The following is a 27,956-nucleotide window of genomic DNA, read 5'->3' as shown; positions in this document are numbered from 1 at the left end:
CAGAGTGAAGTTAAAGAATGTTAAGTTCAAATGAAGGTGGAAGAATTGAGTATTAAAACAGGAGGAGAAAAAACCTGAAGGCTGCATACGAATGTTTTACTTCGAAAAATGAAAAGCAGGGATTACAACTGTGTATGAAGTCTGGTTTAAAATGGATGCAAAACTTCTGCACACGCCTGAATACAAGACTAAGTAAATTAAATTTTATATGGAAATTGACATTTTGTTTGACAGCTTTTTTTTTTTTATTCTTCCCTTGTAGCTTTTGAAAGCAGCAGCTCATAATTTTAATGCCCAGCACATAAATCACATTTAAAGACATTCACCTGTCCTCATTTATGCAGGTAGTTCTTATAAGACACCCTCCATCCACACCTACCTCTTGTGTAGGGCATGTTGAGCAACGTTGGTGGTTTTTTTGTAAAATAAAACATAATAATTAAAGAAAGGAATGTTGCTCATGCCATATTTCTCCATTAAGATGAACACTTTGTTACTAGTTTCAGTCCTCATAACACGACCTCCTAATGTGAGGGGGTGAGCTATTTCTCAAGGTTTTTTCGTCATACTGAAGAATCTGCTGCCTACACTCATTGCCTGCGTGAAAACAGAGGTGTGTGAATGAGATGAGAACTTTTTTTTTTTCTTTTTTTTTTTTAATTACAATGAAGAGTTTTTCAAAGCCGCTTCCCTTACCCGCTGTCACCTTGAGTGGGTTGACTTGTCGTTTCTAATATAACATTTTCTTGTTCCTACCTTTCTGAGGCCCCTGATGTCATGACAACAGCATGCTTGAATGTGCGCAAACTGTTATCTGGTCATTGTTTTTGACGTGTTTCTAAATCTCCAGCAAGCTTTGACTGAATGGTGTTTTTGCCAATAAGCTCCATAACTCCACGGTTGTCGTTTAAGCCTTAAGCTATCGCTGGTCCAGCCACCTTTATGCTGTGCTTGTCTCAGTTACAGTCAGTCCTCTCTACTGACATTTGACATGTTCATGATATAGTATTGGTTTGCCTTTCATACAGTAGCCTGGCTTTTTTTGCCAAACAAACTCAAATCTGTGCTCCGAGTCACTGTGAACTGTCTCCTTTTTTAAATTTGATTGATGATTTCCCATATTCTTGTTTGTATTCTAACATTATTATAGATTCAGGTGTTTCTGTCAAATACTGTAACAAATACAGTACAGTACACCTTTACTGAATGTACACAGATGGTGTTTACATGTATAGTCACTCCCCAAAGGCCGCTCGGAGCAAAGAGAGATGCTGTTTGTTTTATAATGCAGTGCAAATTTAAAACAATACTACAAAAGAATCAGCTTATGTTGAATAAGTCTTAGCACCAGTGTTTACTTTCCTGAAAACCACAATGCTGTATTTAGTCCTAGGGTTATTACTCAAAAAAGTAATGTATTACACATTATTCTGTATTTTTCTTTAAAGTAATTCAGTACATTTCCTGCTGGAGAAAGTCATTACACACGTTACACACATACTCGTTACACACATGCAATCTTTTTTTACATATGAAAACCAGCACAAAGAGACTTCAGAGTGATCGCCATAGCGATTCTACTATAGAAGTATGAACAGGTAGAAACGTAGGCTGCAAGTCTGACTGCCCGTCAGTTTGTTACCCATTAAAGATCAGGACCTGGCTGCTGTGCTGGGGTCAGCATTCACTCAGATTGTTACTGGTTTTGTCCACTTTAGCATCACGTTCTCTTCCTTTTGTGCTATAAAAGTATGTCCATATCTACACTCCTAAAAAGTCGTAGATCTCTTTTTGATCTACAACTTTGACTTGAGCTGATTGTTGTGCAAGTGCACAGGAAGAAAAAACATGTATGTATGTTTGTTTGTTTGAATTTTTTCGGCAGTGAAAAGATTACTGAAGAACTTTTGTAACAAAAGTAACAAAATAATTGTAACTGTAATATAATTACTGTGGCGTGTTACATTACTGCATTAATGAAAATTGTAACACAGCTGCACGGGGGGTGCAGGATTTTTGTAAACAGTCGAACAAGCTGCCGTTCTTGTGAAACAGTCGTGTAGCAGAAACTGTGTGAAAAGAAAATCTATTTTTGATCAGCTGTATGTGTCTTTCACCTCAGCACCACGGGCAAGCACTTACTGCCATTTCATTTGTCATTTCTTAAGCCAATTTTAAAAGCAAAAATATAAAAAATAAAATAAAAGGAGAGACAAGTTTAAACAAGAATTTATAGAATAAACAAAAGGTGGCACATTAGATTTATTGTAGTTCACTTTGGACAGCTGTCTGCAAAATGAAATATTAGATAACATCTTGACAGTAAAAACTAACTTTGAGTGTCCGCTGATTTTACTGTGGCTAATACTTCTTAATATCATGCAGTGTTTCATGTCCAAGACTCATTTCACTGTGTCTTACAACAGAGACATATGAAAAGGTGCCTTGGCTGCGGGACACTAACTTCATCAGTCATCCTACCAATTATTGCTATTTGCCTTTTTTTTTGTAATCTCACTGGCAGTGCTCTAAATCAGCGTACTGTAACTGATTTTTGAGAATGGGCTGAAGGTTAACTCTGACAGCTCCAGCAGTTGGTGTGCCGTGCTTTGACCCTGCATGAATTAGAGAAAATCCAAAATAAAGTCAAGCTCATGCACCCAGGTCTGTTTTTTAAAGTCATCCATGTCACCCATGATGAGTGTATGTGAAGTTCTGTACAAGCCTGTGGATGGGGGTTAGAGGAGGGTTAGCTAAAGATCAAAGGCTTAAAAGCTCTTATATGTCTTGGATATATTTGAGTTGATCTATAGCAGCTTGTGGTTTTACCAGCCTGGTTGTTTGGTCAATATTTAACAAAGAGGTATTTGGTATTTTCAGTAAGAGAGGTATGAGACGAACACATGAAAGTACTGTGCTGTTGTTTGGAAAAAGCTTTTTGCTGCTTCTGCGTTGGATGCATATTGTACTGTTTTATCTCACTGCTGTGATTCATTCTCATAATAGGGCAAATAAAAAAAATAATAACCTCCTTCAAAAATAGAAGTGTACAGTGGTTTCATAAAGACATCCTTACGGCGCTGTTGCTTTGTAGAAAAGGAGAATAGTGATGAGTCTAAGCGTGCATATTTTTAAGGAGAAAATATTCTCTGTCGTTATGAGTATTCACCATTCCCATTTTTAGACTATTGAGAGGCATTTGATATTTCTGCTGCTGATAATTTGAGTGTCATGAAGCATATCTAAAAATGTTACTGCCAAGAAGAAACATGAAGCCGAACTGTGACCTTTCAAAGTAATATATAATGGGTCTATATTTCAGCATTACATCATGTCAGGGTCAGGATACCTGGGAGAAGCTCATATTGTTAAAATGAGAAGCTTCATTAAAAACCTGTTTTCACATTAAAGGATATAAAAGATCCAGAATCCACCCAATCAGAGAATAGATTGAAGTGAAAACATTCAGGCAGGTGGTGATCGGGGTGGATATTATCCTCCATTTATCAGAACTTCAAATGCTTACCGGTTATGTTTTGATTTAAGGAAAAATATGTACTGTTATTGAAAAACATGAAGTGTTTTTTTTCTTGAAGTATTTAAAATTGAAGTATTCTTGATTTTCTCGTCTTACTGTCACCAAACAAATAAGGAAAATATACAATAAGCATGCCTTCCAAAATATTTCTTTGTTCCTTGTAACAGGAGGTATGGCCTTATTTGACAGCATGTTTAGTGTTTCTTGCTTTTTCAGTCTGTAAAAACAAACAAACAAACTGTTTCTCTTTCACAGGGAGTACCTTGGAAGACAACTGCAGTCCACTGATCAGCAGCAGGCTCCAGCGGTGGCTGCTCGAAGCTGAACACTGAATGGTCATGTGTGTTTGTGTCTCATTTTGTGGACGAGTGTGAACTGTACGCAGATTGGCAATTGTAATGATCAGCTCTTTGTTTTTGTGTAATGACTTGAAAAATCAAACGGTGCGATTTCCGCTTCTACACGCACCCCAAATGATCCTCGATGTTCCTCGATTTCCTTGATGTTCTGTCGTGCTTCGTGTTGTGACTCCAAGATAAGTAATGCTTGATTAAAGCCGCACTTTGTGTGTCTGTGATGATGTACAAAACTGCAAGTTATTTAAGTCTTAAGTCTGTAAAACATATGAATACCAATAAAAATACTTATCTGTGACATTCCTGTCCTGCACATCCTTTTACTGAGAGGTTGATGAGAAACGAAAGCTGAATAACAAAGAGATTTTCAGACGTGACAGCATTATTGAGCTTTCTTATCAGCCCATATGCAATTGGCTCCCCAGCAGGGTGGCTAATGAAATATTTATTTATTTATTTGAGGTCATCTTCACTAGCTCCTGCCTTTGAAGGGAAACAGATGTGTTAGGAAGTTAAAGTGGCTTGTGGAATTAATTGTAATAATTAGAGTGCTCTTTAGTGAAAACACTCACCGGCCACTTTATTAGATACAACAACTCATTGTATCTGATTAGCCAACTGCATGGGAGCTGTCAGTGCATTCAGGCACGTAGACGTGATCAAGACAGTACTGGTGGTTGTTGATCAAAGACAGGAAATACGGGAGTATTTCACAAACTACTGATGTGGGATTTTTCACACAACTATCTGTATGATTTACAGCGAATGGTTCAAAGAGCAAAATATCCAGTGAGCGGTGGTTATGTGGTGAAAGTGAATTGATGATGTCAGAGGAAATACACACTTGTTACAAGTAAGGTATGTAGAAAGGCATCACTAAACATTAAAAATGTCCAACTTTAATGGGCTTCAGTAACAGAAGACCACACTGAGAGCTCCTCCCAGTCAAGGAACAGGAAACTTAGACTACAATTCACATGGGCTTACCAAGACTGGAAAAACATTGCCTGGTGTGAAACTGAGTCAGTTTCTGCTGTGATCAGTATCCCAGTATGGACCACAGTCTCTGAGAGATGTTAAGGAATGAATGCAAAATAAATTTTTAAAAAACTGTTTATTAAAAAAAACAGTCCATCATAGTACAAGCAAGGTGTACCTTATAAAGCGGCCATCAAGTGTGAGCGTATTTCTAACTCATCCTCACAAGAATTAAAAGAAATAAAATAAATCTTTGTGCCATGTTTAATCTGTTTTCTTTCATGTTCTACATTTTTTCTCGATTGATTACCAGAATGAAAAAAAAAACTCCTGAAATTGTGATTGGCCATTTTTGCTCCTTTATGTAAATATCTGCAATTGTAACGTGAATATTCACCTTGAGCTTTTTCTAGTCATTATCTTTGGCCGATCCTTCACCAACCGATGACACTTTCCAGTATTCCTGGATCATCGAGTTACAGAACTTTGTTTCGATAATCAGCTTTTTCTGTCTTCGGTGACTAAACATACGGGAATGTGTGCGTACATGTACACAGAATAGATCTAAATGGAGACTACCTGACAAAGAAAATGAAAGCCAGCTATCATAATGTGATAGTTGGCGATCTCATCCCTTTCTTCCTTTCAGCACCTCTTTCCAGTGCCACTTCTCTGCTTCTCTCAGAGACTACAAACCTCAGTATTATGTGGGTGAAAGAGACAGACGAGCCACAAAATCATTTTGTTCTAATAAAATATCCATCCAAGTTTTGATAATGTATGGTTGCAAAATGTAAAGTTTTTAGTTTTTTTAGTTTTATTTGCTTGTTTTGTGGGCCTCCAACAGCGCGTTAGTACGGTGGCCCCAGGCGCGTGCCCAGAATGCCCATTGGATAATCCAACCTAGCCTTCCAGTCACGCTCACTACAAACATCACACTGTGCTGCTAACAGCATGACAGCGAATCCAAATCCACAGTTGAACGTTGTCTTGTGGACTTTATTAAGGTTGGACTCTGCTTCCTGTTGTGTACGCTCATTGCTTCTGTCCACAATCTCCCCCTTTAAATTACCATAGCATATTTGTCGTGGATGAGTGGCTCTTAGGGGGGGAAAACAATTGTCTACCTGTAACATAGGTTTCAAATGCTACTTTGAGTTGGTGGAGTGCCCCCCGTAGAATTGAAATGAAATCTGAGCTGGCTGACCTGTTTTAATCTGACCTTCACTGTACATGTGCTCTTCACATCTCTTCCTTTGTTATTTTCTGTTCATTTAGCTCACACACAGTAACTGCAAGCATCAGCTTTCAAGTTTACATAGCAACAGATTCTCTCTGTAGGGCAAAGAGACCACTGCTTGAAGGTCTTCCATAATACGAAGTGTTGATTTTTTCTCTCTTTTTTTACATAAGTAACTAAGAAACAGTAACCAAGACTGCTTTTTACATCAGCCGCATCAAGCACCGTGTTTCGTTTTCTCTTTGATAAATCCCCGAAGGACAGCACACTTCTATCAATGTCGTGTTTTTATGGATGTAATTATCATTAGGCTGCATTCATTTTCTCAAACACTTGGTTTCTTGACAAAACTCTGGTCTCTATTGTAAACCACTAAGACATCGATCAGACACTTGGATATAATCATATACTATAAAGGTCAATCTGAAGTATGATGAATTCATATTTATGTCTACTGGCTGCTTACCTTCCGTCTTCTCTATGGCTGCTCAGAAACCTAATGAATGCCACAGTCGCCTTCCCTCTCACTTCCAATGACGATCACTGATTCAAAGCTGAATTTAATAAATGTTTACACTTTACTCAAACACTAATAATGCCATCCATCATAAGCAAGAAGCGTTCCACTGCACTATATGAATGTAAAATAGACGGAAGCACTCGCTACATAAATTTCCATGGAGGACTGAAAACTGCCAAAATCAAAAAACGATTGGCGTAAAAAGTTAAAAACAAGTGCAATATACAAAAATCTGATGAAAAAAATGTGTCTTTGTTTGCCCACTTCACTGATATCATTAGTGTGGTATGTCATTGTGAGTCTTTAGTGTATATTTTTGAAACTGGCTTGCCCACCAGATTGATTTCAGTGTTTTGATTGTCTTCCTGATGGCTTTTGTGGGACACCTGTAGGGGAGAGCAGGAGACTCTCTATGGTTATTTGACATTCTTTCAACACCTACATAAATAATAGGCAACCATATGCAAAGGTTTTGTTAGCAGTAATATTAGAAACCTTGTGTTTATGTATGTGGATGCCTTACCCGGACATATCGTCATGAGAACCGAGGAAAAAAGTGTCTTTCAGTTCAACTTTTTCTGCGATTTGCTGCCTCTTCGGAGCTAAGATTGGCCACACAAACACATTAGATATCACTAGAAGGGCGACGTGTTTTCTATTGAGCACATCAGAACTTAGTTGGGTCCCTCAAATAAGTCAAAAGATATGAACCAAAAACAAATGTCCATTATAGAGGACATAAATGAACAGGCGGGGTCATGGATATGTGTGCAGTCCATGCAGGTGATGCTGGGAAAACATATGTATGAGTAGTAGAGGAGAGGAGAGGTGGCAGCTTGCTGTGAGACTGGAGTTTGATTCATTTCCTCTCATGTAGTTTTCTTTTATTTGTTGTATTTAGTTTCCTTTAAGATGTTTTGTTGTTAAATGCTCAATTTTATACCTTCATCTACTCCTGCCTCCAGATCTCCATCAGGGAGTGCAGAGACAATATGGATGAAGTGAGGGCAGCTATGAAGCTATGAGGAGAACGAAGAATGGAAAGGCAGTTGGTCTAAATGACATACCTGTATGGAGATGTCTACAAGAAGATATTGGACTTTTTAACACAATCCTAGAGAGTGAGAGGAATGTAGGAGTGTCAGTTTTCAAGAGCAAATGTCATGTGCAGAGCTATATTAACAACAGAGAGATAAAATTGATGAGCCATGCCATGAAGATATGGGAAAGAACTGTTGAAACTAGATTAAGAAGAGAAGTGAAGATCAGTGAGCCGCATTGTGGTTATTAATGTTGAGTAAGAGCTTGTGGCGTGTTGATGGAGAGGTTTAAGGAAGGTCTTGTCTTTGTGGGTCCAGAGAAAGCATGTGATAGGGTGCCAAGAGAGGAACTGTGGTACTAATTCAGGAACTAAGTGAGTGGGAAAGAAGTACGTAAGACTGCTGTGGGACGTGTACGTGGACATCGAGATACTGGTGAGGTGTGGAGTAGGGGCGACAGACGGGCTCAAGGTAGTGAAGGTAAATGAGTTTAAATATCGTCCAAAGCAACGGACAGTGCACAAGAGAGGTGAAGAAGACAGTGCAGGCAGGGTGGAGTGGGTGGAGGTGAGTGTGAGGGATGATTTTTGACAGAAAGAAGTGCCCTAAACCTGCATTCATTTTAATAGCCAGCAGGGGGCGACTCCTCTAGCTAATCTGTTACCTGGGTGAAGACTATATGAGTTATTATGAAGATTCCAGTATACTGAATAAAATACAAATTAAATGTGTGGTTGGACATTAGGAGTTACATTTAACATCACCACTAATGCAGAGGCAGTCAGCTGCACTGAGGGATCATCCCTCATTAACTTTGCACAAAGAGAATCAGAATATAACTGTGCTTTATTTAGTATTCGAGTGTTTCGTGTTTCTTTCACGGATTGCTGACAGTGATAGAGATTAAGAAATGGCTTCTGCTGATGTACAGCGACACTTGGATGAACTGCGCGCAAAACTGGACAACGCGTTTGCTCATTTATGACCGATAACGTATACATATTACAGATGGCCGAGACATGTGATAAAGTTCTGAAATTTTACAAGTAAAAACCTTTTCAGCTTAAAATTATTGTTATTATTATTATTATTTCTCTCACTTCATTCATTTCAAGAAATATAAAGGTAGTGGTGCCTTGACACGTGAAGTGGTGATCATTTTCAATCTTGTTGTTTTCCGCTTCAAGAAATCTACAAAATGTGGCACTTGCCTGGGGGTACATGAACACTTTTGTACAACTTAAGTAATATTTACAACCGTCACTGTCTGGTGCTTTTATGGAGCATAGTGCTCATGGGAAATCTGCTTCCAGTTCGCTTCAGTGCTGCAGTTAAACTCCACGAGGAAAATATGGATGTTCTTCAGCTCTGAATCCTCTGCAGAAATCAAGCTATCGGGCTCAGATTGGTAGTCTAATCAGAACTAAAGTCTTAGACTACTTGTGAGTCTCCTGTGTGGTGGGATTTAACTTTAGTAAATAATGAGCAGCATTCAACAGCAACACCTACAGCCTCTTGAGCATGTAAACATCCCTTAATTTTTTTGTTAGGAAGCATTCAAATCAGGTTTCTCTGTCTCATTCTCTCGCTCCAGCTTGATGCACTGATCCTTTGTGTTTTAGCCTCTAAAAGGTGTGGTGAGCTGGGATGTATGCAGAGTCAATATTTATGTAGAGGCTCACTGCCTCTGGCTGCAGTTGTCTGACCCCGTTATGCTCCCCAAGCACTATTTACAGCAGCTGGCACACTGTGGTCCCTATGCAGGCTCACCTGCAACAACTGAGTGAACTCTGGACCCTAAAAAGAGAGAGTTTCTTTCCCCTGGCTTTTATTTGTATTATTATGCTACCCACATTTGCTGTACAGGGTCGAAGCAAAGTGCAAAACTGGCTCTCTGCATTCACTGCCATCCGCTGAGCCTCGGTTTATTCATGAAAGTCCCCTGAGGCAATGTCTTGTCTTGACCTCTCAATTAGTTTTATTTCCACTCTATCTGGAAAGTGTTTGAATATTTCCAGAATATTTGTGTGTTTAACACACAAGAAGGGAAAATAAGGACAAGTTTTCCAATTTGTGCTTCTAAATAGTTTGTGTTTGACATCTTTATCTGCTCAGCCTGTCAGATTGTTAGATCAGCTCGCACAGAGGAGGGTACTGTTGCTTTGCTTCATCGATCAAATCCCTTTGCTCTTGTAACCATGGGTCAGAGACTGTCCGTTCCCATAGTGACAATCAAAACAAGACTCTGCCGACAGGCATGCAGCGTGAAGCTCAATTTAAGGCTCCATCGAAGGAGAATCACAAATACAAGAGTAGGCTTATGCTTATGTGAGCTCACCCTTAAAGCCTGACGATAACGTGTGCTGTGTTAAGCTGCGTGCGTCTGCTATCTCATGCTGTTGTATGGACACTGCAATTACCCATTCCTGACGTTTTCCGAACTTCATATCATTGACTGAGTGCAGGTGCACTGTAATCATTTTCCTGCTGCGCTGTGTGAGCTACGTGAGCTGCGTGAAGTCACGCTATTTTCCGAATCATTTTGGTAAATAACTACCTAACAGTAGTTATATAGCACTTAGGCCATACTTAATGCTGATTGATGGCAGCATGGTGTATGCTGTTATTGCACAGTGTGAAGTATGAACCTACATTATTTACCAAAACCTATTAACCTTTCGCATTCCCGAATCAATCTTTATTATTGAAGAATGGATTGTGTAGACCTTTAACCCCCTGAACCCTAGCAAGAACCCCCCACACACATAGAAATACACACCTTTCCCAAACAGACAACAAACCCAATTTGGTTTTAATGATAAGACACATTTGCTGATATTTTTTCTCTCCTCAACTTTTCTAACTGTTTTTGCATTTAGCTTGGGCCATTGTCACTGCTTGTAACATGAGATGATACCTAGACTACTTAAAGGTTGCACATGTCATCCAACTTCTCCACAATGGCACAGCAATACGTGCCATTTCCGGAAGATTTGCAGTGTTTTACAGCACAGTCTCAAGACTTATTTATTTATTTATTGTAAACATGCACTATGGACCATTTCTATGATTTACCCAGCAGACATGTGTGCAGGACCTCAAATATCTGAGGCGATGACTGGACATTAAAGGTCTTTAACCTGCCAGCTTAGATGGGCTGCCTCCTGTATGCTCTTTTCCACAAGTGTGGGCACATCTGAAGCACTAGAAACTGTAGAAAATATCCCAAAATTGTTCAGTGTTCATCTCTGAAAATATCAAAGTCAGTAACACTGATCGAACAAGTTTCAAATATCTCAGCTACATCTCCAAACAATGTGTTGACTGCATATTTTCCATACTGTGGGTGAGTTTTCTTCACTTTAGGGTGCAGTTTACAGAAAAGCCACAATATTTGGTGTGAGCACCCATTCCCTTTGAAGTAGGAACAGGTCTCCTCATGTCACTGAGTTATCAAGGCCCTTTGGTAGCTTCTTCCTTCTATTCATCGAATAAAAGTCCCTCCAGATTCTTTCATCTTTACGGACAAAATGTTCCCAAAACATATTTCAGCCATAACACTGCATTTTCACAGCATTACATGACAAGATTTAAGATCACGGTGGCAAGTCAGAGAAAGAGTCAAACAGGCATGTAAGATTGACTCAATCTGAGGAAATTGTGTGATGTTCTTTTAACATTTTTCTGATGACACTGCAACTACTTTTTGTCCAATAACCACACATTTACATTTCGAAAGTACAACCAGAACACCTCAAACTGCAGGTAAATGCTCAAACACAGTGCACGTCAATCACATCATTACAAAGTAAGTCACTTTCATCCAGAGCAGACCTGAAGGGACCACACCATCTGGATATCTGGATATGCAGGTGATGATCTTTGCGAGACATGGTCTGCATATAAAGTTCTGACTGTCGCCTTCATACAATGGTCTTCATAATTGGCTGGATAGTTTGGAACTGACACACTGGCAAATGAGAAAGCCAGCAGCAGGTTTGCTATGTAATCAATGATTACGTGATTGTTGCAGAAAAAAGAGCTGGCGATGGCAAGAAACCACATTCAGGTTCAAGATCATTAACAGGCTATCTGTATCTTCCTGTATCTCTAAATTGTTTTCATCTAAAGTTTTCAAAATCAAATTGAATGCTGTTAAAAAGAAGGACATTTGGCAGAAATTCAACATTGACTGGACAGCAGTGAACAAAAAGCCATTTCAGCTTGCTTTTCTTTGTTTTTCTCAGGAGATTTCAATGTGCTGTAATGAGGATAAATCCTGGGGTGATGACACATTATTATGAGTTCCTCTGTGATTGCAAATTGATCTTGATGGCAGTAATCTGTAGTTTTGGAAATGACACTCCATTTCATCAATAGGAAGAGACTGCTGAGCCCCAGGGCCAGAGTGGAAAAGAGAGGAGAGTGCTAAAAACCCATAAAGTACTTCTATAAATTGAGATTATTCACTATCAGAGTAGGATCTTGAGCATGAACAGTAACTTTAGGTGTTAAGACCCCTTCGGTGCTTGCACACTTTATTGTGTTTAATATCAAAGAAAAGAAACAGACTTTTTTGGCATCTCAAAACACTCAATAATTAATACAATTTTACCTTCATTTATTAAAAATAATTCTCTTGGAAATTTCTCTCTTGCAAAAGTCGTAAACCTTTGCTGTGATGCTTCATACTGTGGTCAGATGTATCCCGTTTGATTTAATATTCACTGAAGTGTGTTTTAAACTTTAGTGGAGCCCACCTATGGTAAGGTGATGGACAGCAAATAGCCTAGAGTGTTCTTAAAGGCACAGTGGCCTCTGTAATTGTGAAATTGTTAAAATTAACAAGGCTCTTGTTGAGTCGCAAATTCTGAAGCCAATATGATAACCTTATTATGCCAACGATGTGGAGGTCCAGCTTTTCAGATCCAATCAAAATCAAATCACTCAAAAAGATCCTGTGCAAAAGAGTAGAATTCTTGGAACAGAGTTTAATACACAGAACAGAAAAACAGTACATTTTACAGCAAAATAATAGCAAAAAAGCAAAGCGATGTGAACCCCGGGGTTTAAGCACAAACAGCACAGACACACGAAATGACAGACAGGAAAAAAGCATCCTGGGCCATATCAGCCCTCCTCATCCTGCTGTTGGGTATTTTTCCATTCCTTCTTTTTTGCTTGATCAGTGTTAAATTTAAACTAATAATTATTGTCTCACCCCCAATTATAAATGTAATTTTTTTGTCAATACTTTCCCCCAATCACTTGTCAATTTGCACTTTTTTCCTTCTTTAATCTCCGACACTAGTGTTACATAACTTTCTGGCACTACTCCATAGCTTTCCAAGCACTGTTCCCAGCGTCCACCATTTTTAATTGGGTCCCTTTGACCAGAGTGAGTCCAAAAGTCTGCAAAACTACAGATATTAAACAGACTGCAGAGAGAAAACAATTAATCCTCCCGAGAACTTTGTCGAGTTTGCTGCCAGGGGTATGCTACTATATCCGTTCAAAAAGGGGGTTTCCCAACTTTGGGCAACAGAGATGGGCAAAAGGTGTCCCAGGTGCATCTTAGCAGGGCCAAGTGTATTTAACCCTTTGTTTGGACGTCACCGTTGGCCATAACACAATCAAAGGTAAGTTATTGATCCTAATTACTATTACTTATTTCAGACAGTATTGATCACATATGCTCATATACAACAAGTGGCACAAACTTATATATAATTGTGGATAATATTTGACCAACATATGTGGGTCTTGTGATGTTACACATATAGGTTAAATGCTTATCACAGTGATTCCATTAAATAAACACTCCAGTGTGTGTGTGTGTATGTATGTATATATATATATATATATATATATATATATATATATAAACAAATCCACAACACTCCTGCTAGAGCCCACTGTGTGTAAGAAAGCATGTTGGCCCTGTAACAGAGAATGGTAAATGGTAAATGGCCTGTATTTATATAGCGCTTTACTAGTCCCTAAGGACCCCAAAGCGCTTTACATATCCAGTCATCCACCCATTCACACACACATTCACACACTGGTGATGGCAAGCTACATTGTAGCCACAGCCACCCTGGGGAGCACTGACAGAGGCGAGGCTGCCGGACACTGGCGCCACCGGGCCCTCTGACCACCACCAGTAGGCAACGGGTGAAGTGTCTTGCCCAAGGACACAACAACCGAGACTGTCCAAGCCGGGGCTCGAACCGGCAACCTTCCGATTACAAGGCGAACCCAACAGTCACACAAACAGAGCTTCATAAGTCTTTTGCAAGGGGCTGGTTGACCTGCTAGAAGATTATCAGCAGCAATTCTTCCATTAGGCACTTGTAGTAGAGTGGTTAGACAGAAGGCACTCTGAGTAAAATACACATGACATCCTGCCTGAAGTTTGTCAAACAGCAGTTAATGGACTCTAAAAGTACAAGGGAAAACATATTCAGGATTTATTAAATAAAAACTGAGCTCTTTGGGTAAAAGTCCAAAACTAGTTCATGCATTAGATACTTCTAGGCTAGACTTGTAAGTGATAATTATCAGCATGTCCTAAAAACTCCCTGAAATGCCTTCAGTTGATCCAAAATACTGCAGCAAGAGTACTGACAGGGAATAGAAGGAGAGATATTTCTTCACTATTTGCATCTGATCGCGCCATCGACCAGAGGGGCCGATGGCGCGATATGGCAGCCTCGCTTCTGTCAGTCTGCCCCAGGGCAGCTGTGGCTACAACCGTAGCTGCCTCCACCAGTGTGTGAATGCGAGAGTGAATGAATAGTGGCATTGTAAAGCGCTTTGGGTGCCTTGAAAAGCGCTATATAAATCCATTATTATTATTATTATCATTATTATCTCTGTATTGGCTGCCTGTTAAATCCAAAATTGAATTCCAAATGTGTTTATATACTACTCCGTGTTTAATCATTAGTTATTATTAATACCTAAAAAGTTCTAGAAACGTGCTTTTTTAGTTGGTTGTGGTAACCAAATATCTCTCTTCATGTGGGAATGTACAGCATATGTATCCTTGTCATCTCACAATTTAAATGGTCTCTAGTATTCCGTATTTAAAATATATTTTGTAAACCAAAATACGTTTTAACATCTGGCTTTTATTGAATGGCTCTGAAGAAAACAGCTGTCCTAATGGGTCTTCTGCTGCTTAACATGTAACCTGTTTCTATCTACTGTGCCTAAAGTGGAATAATGATTGTGAGACAAATAGCAAAACAACAGATTAGAATCATCTAGAATATAAAGGCTTAAAAAGTATTTCAAACTTTTGCTCTTTTTTATGCACATTGCATTTATTTAGCAAGGTAATAATGCTGCATTTGGATATTTAAACTGTGACCGTTTCTTTTTTTAAAGAAAGCTGCTGCGAAAATACTAAATCCTGACAGTCTAAATTATAAGTCTTATCTTCAATGAGTCAGCAGTTAATATTAAGCTAAGCATCTGTACTTTGCAAATTAAAAAGAAAACAGTTAACTCCACACCTCCACCCCTGCCAGTGCTGTATTATCATGGACATGTGGATGCTGCTTTGTGATTTTAGCTGTGGTAACAATAGCACCCACTTCGATGTGATGGTTTCATTGTTCAGTTTTCTTTAGGAAAAGGAAGCAGCCAAAACCAAAACACTAAACATACATATTTGGAAAATGAAAATTGTTATTGTGGATTTGCAATTTCCTTTAAAAGCTTTTATTATTGTTTTTATTAAGTCCTTCATGTTTAATTATTTCCCCCTTTAAAGCCCAGTCTTACAAGGCTGTTCAAACAAGTCTTAAAATTAATTAATGCTTCAATTTTAATTTTAGTTGATCATTTTATCTCTATTAATTAACACTGCTGAAAATCGCCTTATAAATGATTAGATACTGATTTCTAACCGTCCTTAATTAAAAAAAAAAAAATCTTGAAAGAGTACCGTATTTTTCATACCAGAAGGGACACGGATTATAAGGTGTTAGCATAACATAATTTATGTTATGCTAACATACCTGTGTCGCTAGCTTTCACGTAGCACATCATTATATACCAGCTAGCCCAACTTCATTAACCCTACAAAAGTCACTGCTGTTTACTATTCTGTCTTCGTTTATGTTGGAAGTGATAGCAGAGCTGTCTGTTTTAATTTTTCAGAAATCTCTCAGTCAGAACATGGTATATCATGTTTAGGTGGAAACTAGCGAGCTAACTTCTAACTCCGTTAAATTGTATATGTTCTGTTTTCATGGATGCCTGGATGTTAAACTTAATTGTTACACCTGATAAAGCAGCAATGCTGATCATTTTATTAAAGATGAAAGACTTTACACAGTAGTCATAATGCTCCGACAATCCATCAAGCAGTATGGCTTCGTATCTTACTAAAGTCGTACTAAAACATTTTTTGACAGATTTTTGAATGCCGTGTACCACATAAAATCGGTTCAAGATCAGTAAGCACAACCAGAATTCATACATAAGGCGCACCGGATTATAAGGCACACTGTTGATTTTTAAGAAAATTAAAGGATTCTAAGTGTGCCTTATAGTCTGAAAAATACGGTAGTTATAAAACAGCTTGGTAATCATGTGCAAAGGAACTGTTTATTTTAAGAGTTGCAGCATTCCATACTACTAATCATTTTACTACATTAGTCATGGAGTTCCACAGGGTTCTGTACAGGGACCATTATCTTTTTATTTCCCGTAGCCAACATTATTTGAAAATACTGTATTTTTTTTTCTTTGCTATATAGCGGATACCTGGCCACAGACCGTTATTAAGCCAAATAACACAAATCACTTAAACTATGAACGAGTGGTACATTCCATCTCGAAACAGGACATTTTTAAAACATTCATTACTTGACCGTCTCTGATTTGCCTAAAAACATTATGCTCTAAAGTCCAGACATGTATAATGATTCCTGTGATTTTTTAGTTTATATCGAATACTTTTCTAGATATTGATACTTTTAAAAAGCACTGTTCTCCCACTTCCAAGCCTTTTTTCTTTCACTTTGAAATCTGAGGCAATGATGAACATGAAAAACTATTAAAGATAAAAGCATGATATTTTCACCTGCCTTTCCTACCATTAAATTGAATCAGGAGCTGTAATTTGGGACAGATGCATCAAAAAATGTTTGAGTACTGGCTCTTTAAAATACAAAAAAAAGTCTCATATTTGACTACACACTACTAAAGAAACTCCACATTGCAAAAAACAACTAGTGACAATTTCAGAGGAGTGGTGCAAAATAGAGCATGTAGAATATTTTTTAACATTAAATTATTATTCACAAAATTGTGCAAAATGCTGGAAATGGGTTGAAAGACCATTTTTCTGTCTGGCATTATCTTTCCCTCCATAACACTGAGGAACCTGGGAGTTACTTTTGGCCAGGATATGTCCTTCAGTGTGCACAATAAACAAATATGTAGAATTTATTTCTTTCATCTCTGTGACAGTGACAGTGAAAAACTAGTTTGTGCATGTGTTACTCTGAGGCTGAATTTAATTCATTGCTATCAAGTTGTTTAAAAAATAAGTTCCCTGAAAGCCTTCAATCGATCCATGATGATGCAGTGCGACTACTAACAGGGACAAAAACGAGAGACCCTATTGTGCCTATTAGCTTCTCTTAACTAGCTCCCTGTTAAATCAACAGTTAAATTTAAAGTTCTTCTAGTCACATGCAAGGTACTGAATACTGTTAAAGAGTGTTAAAAATAAATAAATAAATAAAATCAAATTAAACTGAATTCACAGGATTTCACATTTCATAAGACCATTTTGTATAATATAAAGATGGTGATGTCACTTGGTGTATTGTGTAAGATTTATTTACCCACAGAGATTTATCACCTGGCTCTACAATATCCCGCAGCTCTGTGGAAAATTTTAGCATCTTTCACCATATTTTTTTAAAATACAGTAGCTTCACTCATCAGCTTCAGGCAGACAGATGTGTTTAACAAAAATACGTCATGTTGGATTACAGAAGAAACCTTTTAAACTGACCTCTTACTTACTCTTAACTGTTTTGCTGAACTGCTGAAACAACACAGTAACCTTAAGGCTTTAAACCAGGTGAATATGTGCTCTGCAAGCGGCAGTTTTTCCTCTGTGTAACCGAGAGTGGGTGGGAAGGCAGATATTTTGAAGATTAATCAATAATATAGTTGTAGGATTAAAGAAGTATTACTTTGTTGTTGGGAAGAGGTTGTGTCTGGGAAGCACATTGTGCTTTTTTTTTTAATCTCCAAAAGCTGCACGCAAACCGTAGCTATCTTTTTTCTGTTGGTGCAATCTTTCAGTGAATGCTAAAGTGGAAACTAATACTGCATATGGAAGGACAGTTTTCAAATGGAGCTAAATAAATGGAAAATTTCAAAATGCGACACTAATCAGCAGGTGAAGAGCTCTTGAAAGAATTATTTTTTTTAAATAGATCATTTGGGAAATCCCCAACAAAAAGTGAAATTAGGTTGTTTCACTGAAAGTTGTTTCATCGTTAAAGTGAAGCATCTTACTGAAGAGATAGGGTCTTGGGCTCACTATGCAAAGTGGAGGAAAATGCGAAAAGGAATTCCCTCTTGACCTCATCTACAGGAAGTTACATAACAAACATTTCCTCTCTTCCTCTGGAACGCAAATGCATATATATATATAAAACTGTTTCAAGTGCCAGAGGAACAGTAGCAGATTGCATCTATGTGCAAACAGACCTTTGGCACTGCACTTATAAGACTGAGGGTAAACACTGTAACTGCCTCCTTCCTTCACTCGCAGAGGAAAACGATGCGATTCTCAAGGTTCAAGTGGGATTTGCATCAAATATTTGTACAAAAAAAGCAACAACAACAACACAGGACATCTCACAAAGTCAAGTCCGTCCTTGACAATAGAAACACACCTACAAAAAGGCCTTGTCACTCAAGTTACACCTGGCCATGATGGGTTTCTAAGCAACAACTGTCAATGCATGAAACGAAGGAAAGGAAACAGCACACGCTTAATTACATGCTGGTTGGAATCTGTCTGCTGACTGTTGGGGGAGAAAGGGGGAGACAGGTTACATGGGAATAGCCTGTAATATCGGGACTGGTGCTTTCTTTATTTGCGATGGTAGTGATTCGTTAGTTTGACATCTCAGTGTTTTTACATTTTGTGTTATTGTGGGGTGGACGAGTAGATCCATGTTTTCGGGTAAAGTTAAATCAATAAAAGAGACAATGCGCAAGGAAAATGTTTTTACGGAGATTAAAGGCAAAGCTGAAAAATGAGACTTCTCTACTGTTGCAGCAAAACTAATTCCGGTTAAAATTGGAAACAAGAATGTTGATGAGGTGACGATCACTTTCCCCCCTCTTTTTTCCCGTGAAGCCGCGCAAAGTAGCGTCCTTTGTTATCGCTCGTTTCCGCTCAGGCTGTTTCATATGCATTGCATTCATATATATAATTTTTTGGTTAGATCGCCTGACGTCTGCGTTAAAATGTCTTATAACCTTCAGCAACCAGGACTCTGTATTTTTTGCACTGCGGTGGTAGCTCTCACGTCAGTTGGCCGCAAAAACAGGAATTCATAACATTATGTTTGAACACACAGAGGAAAAAAAATACATTTTAAAGATTATTTTCGTTATTTTGTGTAGCTTAAAGGGTGGTTTAACGGTCAAAGTGCGTTAGTCACTAGTAATGCAAGTACCAGAAATAAAACAAAAATGGTCTAAATTTAGATAAAAGAGTGATAAACGGACTGTGTTTCTATCTAGCTGTTATTCCTGTGGTAAGAGTCCTTATTCTGGCTGGATACTCTGTCATATCTGTTGGCGCTACCTCTGATGTCACTGAATGAGCAGTGCGGGCTTCCAGTGTGCACCTTCGGGGACGCAGCAGTGGCACAGCCAGTGGATTGTGCTGTGCGTTCGCCAACTACCCGGAAACCTTTTGTTTCTCACGTTTTTCCTCGCATCCGGATTTCAGTCCGTGTTTGCACTTCTGCTCATCCGCCTGGGTTTATTCCAATGAACTTTTTTGGAAGCGGGAAAGCAGGTAAGGTGGTGTCACACTTGTGTAATTATGTCCTTGAGCGCGTTGTGTTGGCTCTTGTTCTCTCACACAGATCCCACAGTATGTGCTAATGGAAAAAACTTCCCTGTTTTTTTTAAACAGTCGCCAGATATTCTGCTGTCTTGGTCTGCACCAAATTAAGTTGAACGGTCAGTTTACGCCCAACAGCAGCAGCAGCAGCAGCAACAGCAGCGGCGGCGGCAGCTTTCAGCACCATGGAGAGCAACGTGGTGCACATCTTCAAAGAGGACCGGTGTCCCTCGGGCCAGCCGGGGGAGTGCATCCCAAACTTTACCTGGCAACCTTCGGATATTTTCAACTACACTGCCAACGCCACCTGGGATGCTGAACCCGAGCCAATGTCGCCCATCATCCCCATCATAGTCGCCGTTTACTCCATAGTGTTCGTGGTGGGCTTAGTCGGCAATTGTTTGGTGATGTATGTCATCATAAGGTGAGCTATCAGCTTTGAAATCGTGTTATCTGTTGTGTGAAAGAGCATGATCATCAGCTTGAAACCGAGTGCGTATCTGCAGGAGTAGCTCATAAAATGGGAATTCGGTGCGCACTGATCAAGTCCTTTGCAGTGTGTTTGCTCATGTGTTTTCAGAAAAGCATTAAGTTTGGTATCACCTCTACTTGGGTCTGGGACATACATCAACAGAAATGAGGTTTAAAATGAAGCAAATGTTGGATTTTTGTCGTTTCTGCAACTGTATAGTGCATGCATATAGTGTGTTTTCTTGTTTCAAACACACACACACATACACACACACACACACACACACACAGAGATCGATAGATAGATAGATAGATAGATAGATAGATAGATAGATAGATAGATAGATAGATAGATAGATAGATAGATAGATAGATAGATAGATAGATAGATAGATAGATAGATAGATAGATAGATAGATAGGGTTTTCCCCCATGTTGCTTCCCTTTATTATACTGAACACATGATTTAATCACTCTCGCTTCCCCCCAGATGAAAGAAAATCAAAGAGAATCGTGTTTACTTCTACTCTCCCCACTCCTCCCCCCCAGATACACAAAAATGAAAACAGCCACCAACATCTACATCTTTAACCTGGCCGTGGCTGACGCCCTGGTCACCACCACCATGCCCTTCCAGAGCACCGACTACCTGCTCAGCTCCTGGCCGTTTGGCGAGATAGCGTGCAAAGTTTTCATCTCCATCGATTACTACAACATGTTCACCAGCATCTTCACCTTGACCATGATGAGCGTGGACCGATACGTAGCTGTGTGTCACCCTGTTAAGGCCTTGGATTTCCGGACCCCCGTCAAGGCCAAGATCATCAATGTTATCATCTGGGTGCTGTCGTCGGCTGCTGGGATCCCTGCCATGATACTGGGCAGCACCAATACTAATAACGGTATGACCATTTCATGCACTGGTATGACCCTACCTCTGTTCTTTATCTAATTTTTATATGTTTTTTTTTTGGTTATATTTCAGTTTATTTATAGTCTGTCTGCTGTAGAGACAAATTACCTTGTTCTGTACTAAGGAGACTAATATGCGATTTCATGCTAAAAGCTCTATATAATTTACAGCTGAGAATTATCTCAATTGGCTACTTCACATTCAATGAACAGGGTGTTCTATAGGTCTGATGACAGCCTATTAGCTACTTGATTTGCTGAAGCTATGACAGAGAAAATGGGTCTTCCTTTAGAAAGAACATATTTTCTTTCAGCAAATGTCTGAAATTCATCTTTACAATGAAATTCTATTGAGTACAAGACACTTTATCCAAAGACTTGCTCATGAATCTAATTCTGGACTTTAGTTTCCTCAATTGACAACTTTTATGCATCACAGGATCTCTCTCACATTGTCATTTCTAAGCCATGCTGGTGGCAGGACAGGAATTTAAAGGAGCCCAAAAGGATCATAATCATAATCAAATACAGAACGAAGGATAAAATAGCATGAAATTTTTTTTCAAACGATGTCTACTGAGAACATAATACACACCACTTTATTAGGTACACCTGCTGAGCTGGACCTCTGTTTGCCTTCATAGTTGCCTGAATTCTTAGTGGCACAGATTCAAAAATACGCTGGAAACATTCAGAGATTTTGGTCCATCTTGACATGATAGCACTAGGCAGTTGCTGCTGGCCATTTGAGCACAGCGAACACAAGAAATCAGTTTGGGATGATGGTATTGTGTGTTATCCTCCTGGAGGCAACCATCAGAAGATAAGATAAGATAAGATAAGATAAGATAAGATAAGATAAGATAACCATTATTAGTCCCACATGTGGGAAATTTGTTAATGACTACACCGTTGGTTATAAAGGGACAGTTGTTCAGGAACAATAATAAGGTAGACTGAGGTGTTTAAACAATGCTCAGTTTGTGCTAAGGAGCCCAAAGTGTGCCAAGAATATATCTCTCACCTCAATACCCCACCAGTAGCCTGAAACGTTGATACAAGGCAGGATTATGCTTTCATGTCATTTATACCAAACTCTGACCCACCAGACTCACCAGTTTTTTCAGTCTGCTAGTTTCCTGCATATTGTCACCTCAGTTACCTGGTCTTAGCTTGCAGGAGTGGTTGCATCGGTGGTTATTTGAATTACTGTCTCATCAGATCAAAGCAGTCTTTTCTTTGTCCTCTGACCTCTGACATCAAAAAGCATTTTCACCCAGAGAATTGCAACACATTGGATATTTTCTCCAATGTGTTGCAAAAATATTTATGAGATATTTTCTCATAAAACAAGCCATGGTTGTCCTTGAAATTCTCAATGAAACAGCATGTTTAAAGTCACTTGTCTGCATGTCTAAATGGTGATCAGCTGATTATATATTTACATTAACAAAGAGATAAACAGCTCTATCCAAACAAGTGGCTTGTGAATGTAAAATGTCTGAGAAACTAAACAGTTTTTCATGGTGTTTATGAATGTATTTTAGTGTTTTATAGCCAGACTTTAATGTTTACAAACAGTTTAACTGACCTAAATCGGGTCGGTTAAATTTTAACCCAGTAAAGCCAGAACAGGGAAATAATTTCCAGAAAAATTCAATTTGTTTTTTAAACTGGAGTGTTTAGAGCCTTCTGACAATTAAAAAGAAAAAAAAAAGACTTTACATACCTATTTGCATATATGACTTTTAATCATATTCACTACATCCAGCATTTTTGTGAAATGCATTAGGTGTTCAGGGGGGAAAAGAAATCGCACTGACGATGGAGGTCTCAAAAACTCACAATAACTCATGTGTCAGATATAATGCATTTGGAGTTACAGGGTTAAGTCATATGTTTTTTTTACTGCTATTAATGCCCTGAGAGTAACACTTCCTTCATATCCATCACCTTCATGCTAATAAACACAAGAAAACCATTCACTAAACATCTCTATGCAATTTTAAAGATGTCAATTTGACATGTAACTTTGAACATGTCAATCTGACATTAGCGTGTCATTTTGAGCATTTCCTGCTGTGTGTTCCTATAACTGCATTCTTCTGTAACTAACAGGGACTACAGAGTGTGCTTTACAGTTCCCTGATCCCTACATCTACTGGGACACGCTGATGAAGATCTGTGTCTTCATCTTTGCATTTGTGGCACCGGTCATCATTATAACTGTCTGCTACACTCTGATGGTCATGAGGCTGAAGAGCGTGCGGCTGCTGTCAGGCTCACGCGAGAAGGACCGCAACCTGCGTCGCATCACCCGTCTGGTGCTGGTGGTGGTCGCCGTCTTTGTGGTGTGCTGGACACCCATTCACATCTTCATCTTGGTCAAGACGCTGTCAACAAATGTCCCCGAGACCACGGCTGTTATGGCCGCCTACTTCTTCTGCGTGGCGCTGGGCTACACCAACAGCAGCCTTAACCCCATCCTCTATGCTTTCCTGGATGAGAACTTCAAGAGATGCTTCAGAGACTTTTGCTGTCCCAGAACACAAGGACAAGGTGACTGTCATGGAGTGAGCCGTGTGAGAAGCACTCTGCGGGATCATTCTTGCCCTGCAGAAGCTCGGGGAGGCGTAAAGCAAGCCAGGCCCGTATGACTAGCCATGGACATGTCCTCTATGCCCTATCAGAGCTGGGAGGACTCCAATGAGCTGGGCTTAACTCAAATCACTACAGCTATCTGAGATAAAAGCCAGAGTCAGGGCCAGATTTTTAGCTCTGTATCCAGCACGTTGGTCAAATAAGCCAAAAACATGTTCACTTAAAAGATTAGCCTGGTGCTAATCTATGTTTTATTCTTACTACACAATTCCCATGAAAAGGCCACAACCAACAAAGATTGGAGCTTCTAATTTTCTGTACGCTACTCTGCTGCAATGAATGAGTCACTAAAGTCGCTAAAAAGTATTAATTCCTCACTAAAAATAGTCACCAAGGAATAGACTTCAGTCGTGTTGGAGACCACAGAACACAGATAATTAAGCCTTAAAAGAATGAACTGTATGTAATAGTACACAGAGACGACTTAAATTTTTAAAAGATGCACAGACATGAATAGGCTTCAGTTCAAGTTATGTAAAAAAAATTCTTGACAGAAAGATGAACCTGTTGGTGGTTTTGATATTTAAGTATAAAAGAGTTTAAAGTCCCACTCGCAAGTTTATCATTATAAGCGTGATGTTACTTTTTTATTGTGTTTTTTTTAATCTTCTTTTTAAAAAGAAATCATATTCAAAGGATAGTGGGATGCATCATCATTATGCCCATGCTAAATAGTGATAAGACGTATACAGGCAAAATACTACATTAATCAGAAGTCTTTTCAGAAAGCCATATTATTTGCCAGAAAATTGCATCAAAAATATAACACTGACCCCACAAACACACTCAAGAAGTCCAGGTCTGTGAAGTGGATTTGCAGTACTCCTTGTATCCTTAAGCCTTAATGCAAAAATAAAATGAGTTAGTTACAAACAGGATAACAACTAAGACAAAAACCCATCCCTGTCTAGTTGCTGTGAATGTGGAAATTAGCTACAGAAATTGAAATCATTATTTTTACTGCAAACATTAAAGTCGAGTCCCAAAAGGTTGATTCTGTTCATCTGGACGCAGCGTTTTCAGTGGGAGAAACATTTCGTCACTCATCCAAGAGACTTCTTCAGTCTCAGCTGACTTTAGGTTTCCCCAACCTAATAAACAGTACATTTGCACAATGACTGAAACTAGCCCAGTGAATCAACCTGTTGGGATTTAGTAACTTGATGCATGCATCAAGACATTAAAGTCAGGTATTTTGACACCGCAGTCTGTGGAGAACTACTCGCTTTTGGAGACTGCCTCGAGTGGCCAATTGAGGAAATGCAATTTTTGCACCTTTTCACATTGTTGATGGCAACACTGCAAAGATGAAGCCAGATGTTTAAAGAAGATAAACACGTTTTTTAACTAGACCTGTAAACTGTCTGGGCTTTCATATTAACATGAATAAGATCAAAGCTCTTTAAGAAACTGGATTTAAAAAAAAAGGGACTATCCCTGATGATGTTGGGAACAATGTGCATTACTGTGTGTCATTGTTTTATAGATGTGCATTGCAGTTTGGTGCTTTGGTGTTAAAAGTGTGTGAATAGTCCTTTCACTCTGACAGTTAACTAATGTAGAATATTTAATAGCCTCTCAGGGAGTAATCCTCTGATATTCACGACTTAAAACGCTGAAGAGAGCGAATCAAAGTATTTTCTCCTTGACCCGCTGCTTGACTTTGACGACGGCTTCGTTGTCAAAACATCAGTAGGTATTGTTCTTCAGTTGTAGGCTCAGTTTGAAGCTGAACTGTATTAACTGCATCTTTGAACATTTAGAGCTGTGATGCTGCAGTCTCTTTGAGATAACAGGACACAGTGTCCGCCTTTTCTCATCTACTCTGAAACTAGAACCGCATGTAAAAGGAAAAAAATGGGCAGAGGGCTTTAAGGCAACCGCCATCAGGACAACAGTGTATTGTATCTACACAACAGTGCTTTCAGCATTTAGTGCAATTTAATGTCTATACTGTAAATTTCCTCTCAACCTGTCACCATAGTCTGGGCTTGGTAAATGTGTGTTTGTGAGTTTATGTGCTGAAATGTGACACGGAGCATTATATTCTAATGGCAACACATCGGCTCTTTCAGCTTTACATACATTTTTCATCAGCCGCAGACATTCTGTATGAAACAGTTTGTTATTATGGCCATCGCTCTTTCACCGCACACAAATACTGAAAGTTTTTTTTTTTATGGTGTGTTAAATTCCTTCCATTTTAGATGGTTCAAAGTGCTTCGTAATGGTCTATGATAAGTCTTTCTTTCATCTTTGTAAAACGATTTACTGACTCGTCCTTGTTTGCTGAACTTATTATTGTAGCTGTTCTAGTAGCCATCAGGTCACCCAGATTTAATCAAATAAACTCTTAAATGTAATGTAATATATTTACCTGTTTAAATCTGATAAAGATATAGTGTTATAGCAGAAGTTGTGTTTTGTGCCTTGTTTGTGTGCCTTATCTTCTGCACCAGAGTTCAGCTGTTATGCTTGTTTAAAATAAAATAGCAGGTAGATTTTAGCACTTACAGTTTAAGACTTGTTATTCTTAAAGTACAGTTTATCCCATATGAGCTTAGTAGCTGTAGCATTATGTAAGAGGATTAACATCTTACAGAGGATATGTGTTGTTATGATATGTTTCTCTTAATTATTCCTCTAATGCTATTACATTATTTGATGCAGCACAATATCAGCTCATTAATGTCTAATGCTGCTGCTGCTGTGGATGTTTGGACATATTTTGATGTATCTTTGAGCTTTGGATGTCAAAAACATGTTTCACACATGCACAACTAAGTCACAATAAAGCTGAGAAATGTGAGATTCAAGGTGAATACAAAGGAGAGCTTCAGTTCAGTCTTCAGTTATATCAGCGTGGGCACAAGGAAGTTTTTTTTTTTTTTAAAGCTTATTTGTCAAAAAAGTGGTAGGAAGACTGTATAGCCCACCTCCTCAGTGCTTCTATTTTTCAAGGTATTATTAAGTAAATTCAATTCAGATACAATGTTAATGTTTCCATGGTGAACACACTGAGGGAGAGGCAGAGGTCCATGCTTGTTGTGCTAATTGTATGGCACTTTGTGTAGTCGGCCTCGTGGAAGAATCTGCACTGACTGTAAGTTCAGCCCCTGTGTGAGGACTTTAATGATATGTTGGCACTGCTGTGACCTTCCTATCTTTTTATTTATCTTGTTGATTTGTCTTGATTTGTGTTTGAGCTTGTGATTAAGACGGGGTTATTACTATCTGAAGGTGTGGGGAAAAGAACAAACCAATATTTTGGGTTTTTTAATTTGTTTTTAAATTGTTAACAATATTCTATTTAATTATACTAAGTTGTTAAAAGTTGGCTTAAAGCCATTTCTACTACAATTTAACTATCCACTCGCTGTTTATTTATGGTAGTTGAAATAAAATGTTGCCTAATGTGAAAACTGTTTATGTTGCTCTTATAAAGTCAGATATTCTGTGACAGTTAAGAGGTTGGGATGGATGTTGTTGATTCAACAATATATAACTTTGTAATGCTTTGTAATGCAAATCATAATCAATAATTGCAACAGATGAGAAAAAAATAAAGAATATTTGGAACACTGGATAGACACAAATGAAAAATGTTATCCTGCTGATGAGAGATAAGAAAATTGTCTCGTAGCTAAAAAGGAAAACTTAAATACACTGAGAATGAGCTTGGAGCGACAAAGGCAGCTCCCCAACTGCAGCCACCACACAGCCAAGAATGAGCCACTTTATTTTTCAAACACTATCATCGGCTGTGCAGGTTTTTATTTACTTTTTATTACAAAAGGACTGTTTGTTTGTTTTTTCATTATTTCTACAGTTGCCATTTGTGAAAGGCTTCCAGATGAGGTGCCCCTCCTTACAGCAGCTGACAAATATAATGGTGCACAGATAAAAGGGATTCTGAAGGATTTTAGAGGCAAATTAAATCAGTCGGTCCTTACGTGGATTGTTGAAGCTGACAGCTATAATTACAAAGATTACTGCATTTTTCTACTCACTGTCTCCCAAGGTGCAAGTGCATTTGCAAGCCATTACATTTAGCCAGGTTCAGTAATAAGCTCTGCCTTCTAATAAGGATTGAACAGGTGCCTACTCATTGCTTGCCTC

General features: G+C 38.7%; 2 protein-coding genes across 3 annotated transcripts in view; both read left to right on the top strand.

The window, feature by feature from the left end:
* The window catches only part of atp6v1h (ATPase H+ transporting V1 subunit H), a 35,344-nt gene extending 31,152 nt beyond the window's left edge, over positions 1–4,192 (top strand). For both annotated transcript variants that reach the window (XM_004542937.2, XM_004542938.2), the window contains one exon: positions 3,794–4,192. In XM_004542937.2, coding sequence (XP_004542994.1) covers positions 3,794–3,863 — 70 coding nt within the window. In that variant the 3' untranslated portion in view covers positions 3,864–4,192. The remainder of the gene's footprint in view (positions 1–3,793) is intronic.
* Positions 4,193–17,623: 13,431 nt separating this feature from the next.
* oprk1 (opioid receptor, kappa 1) lies at positions 17,624–27,409 on the top strand. Its single transcript, XM_076876872.1, has 3 exons — positions 17,624–20,217; positions 20,814–21,166; positions 23,295–27,409. Exons 1-3 carry the CDS (start codon positions 19,979–19,981, stop codon positions 23,831–23,833), a joined length of 1,131 nt encoding a protein of 376 aa, XP_076732987.1. The 5' UTR covers positions 17,624–19,978; the 3' UTR covers positions 23,834–27,409.
* The last annotated feature ends 547 nt before the right edge of the window (positions 27,410–27,956 follow it).

Source organism: Maylandia zebra, linkage group LG18 (genome assembly GCF_041146795.1).
Source record: "Maylandia zebra isolate NMK-2024a linkage group LG18, Mzebra_GT3a, whole genome shotgun sequence".
In the NCBI taxonomy this organism is placed as follows: Eukaryota; Metazoa; Chordata; class Actinopteri; order Cichliformes; family Cichlidae; genus Maylandia; species Maylandia zebra.
This window is presented reverse-complemented; position numbering and strand designations above follow the sequence as displayed.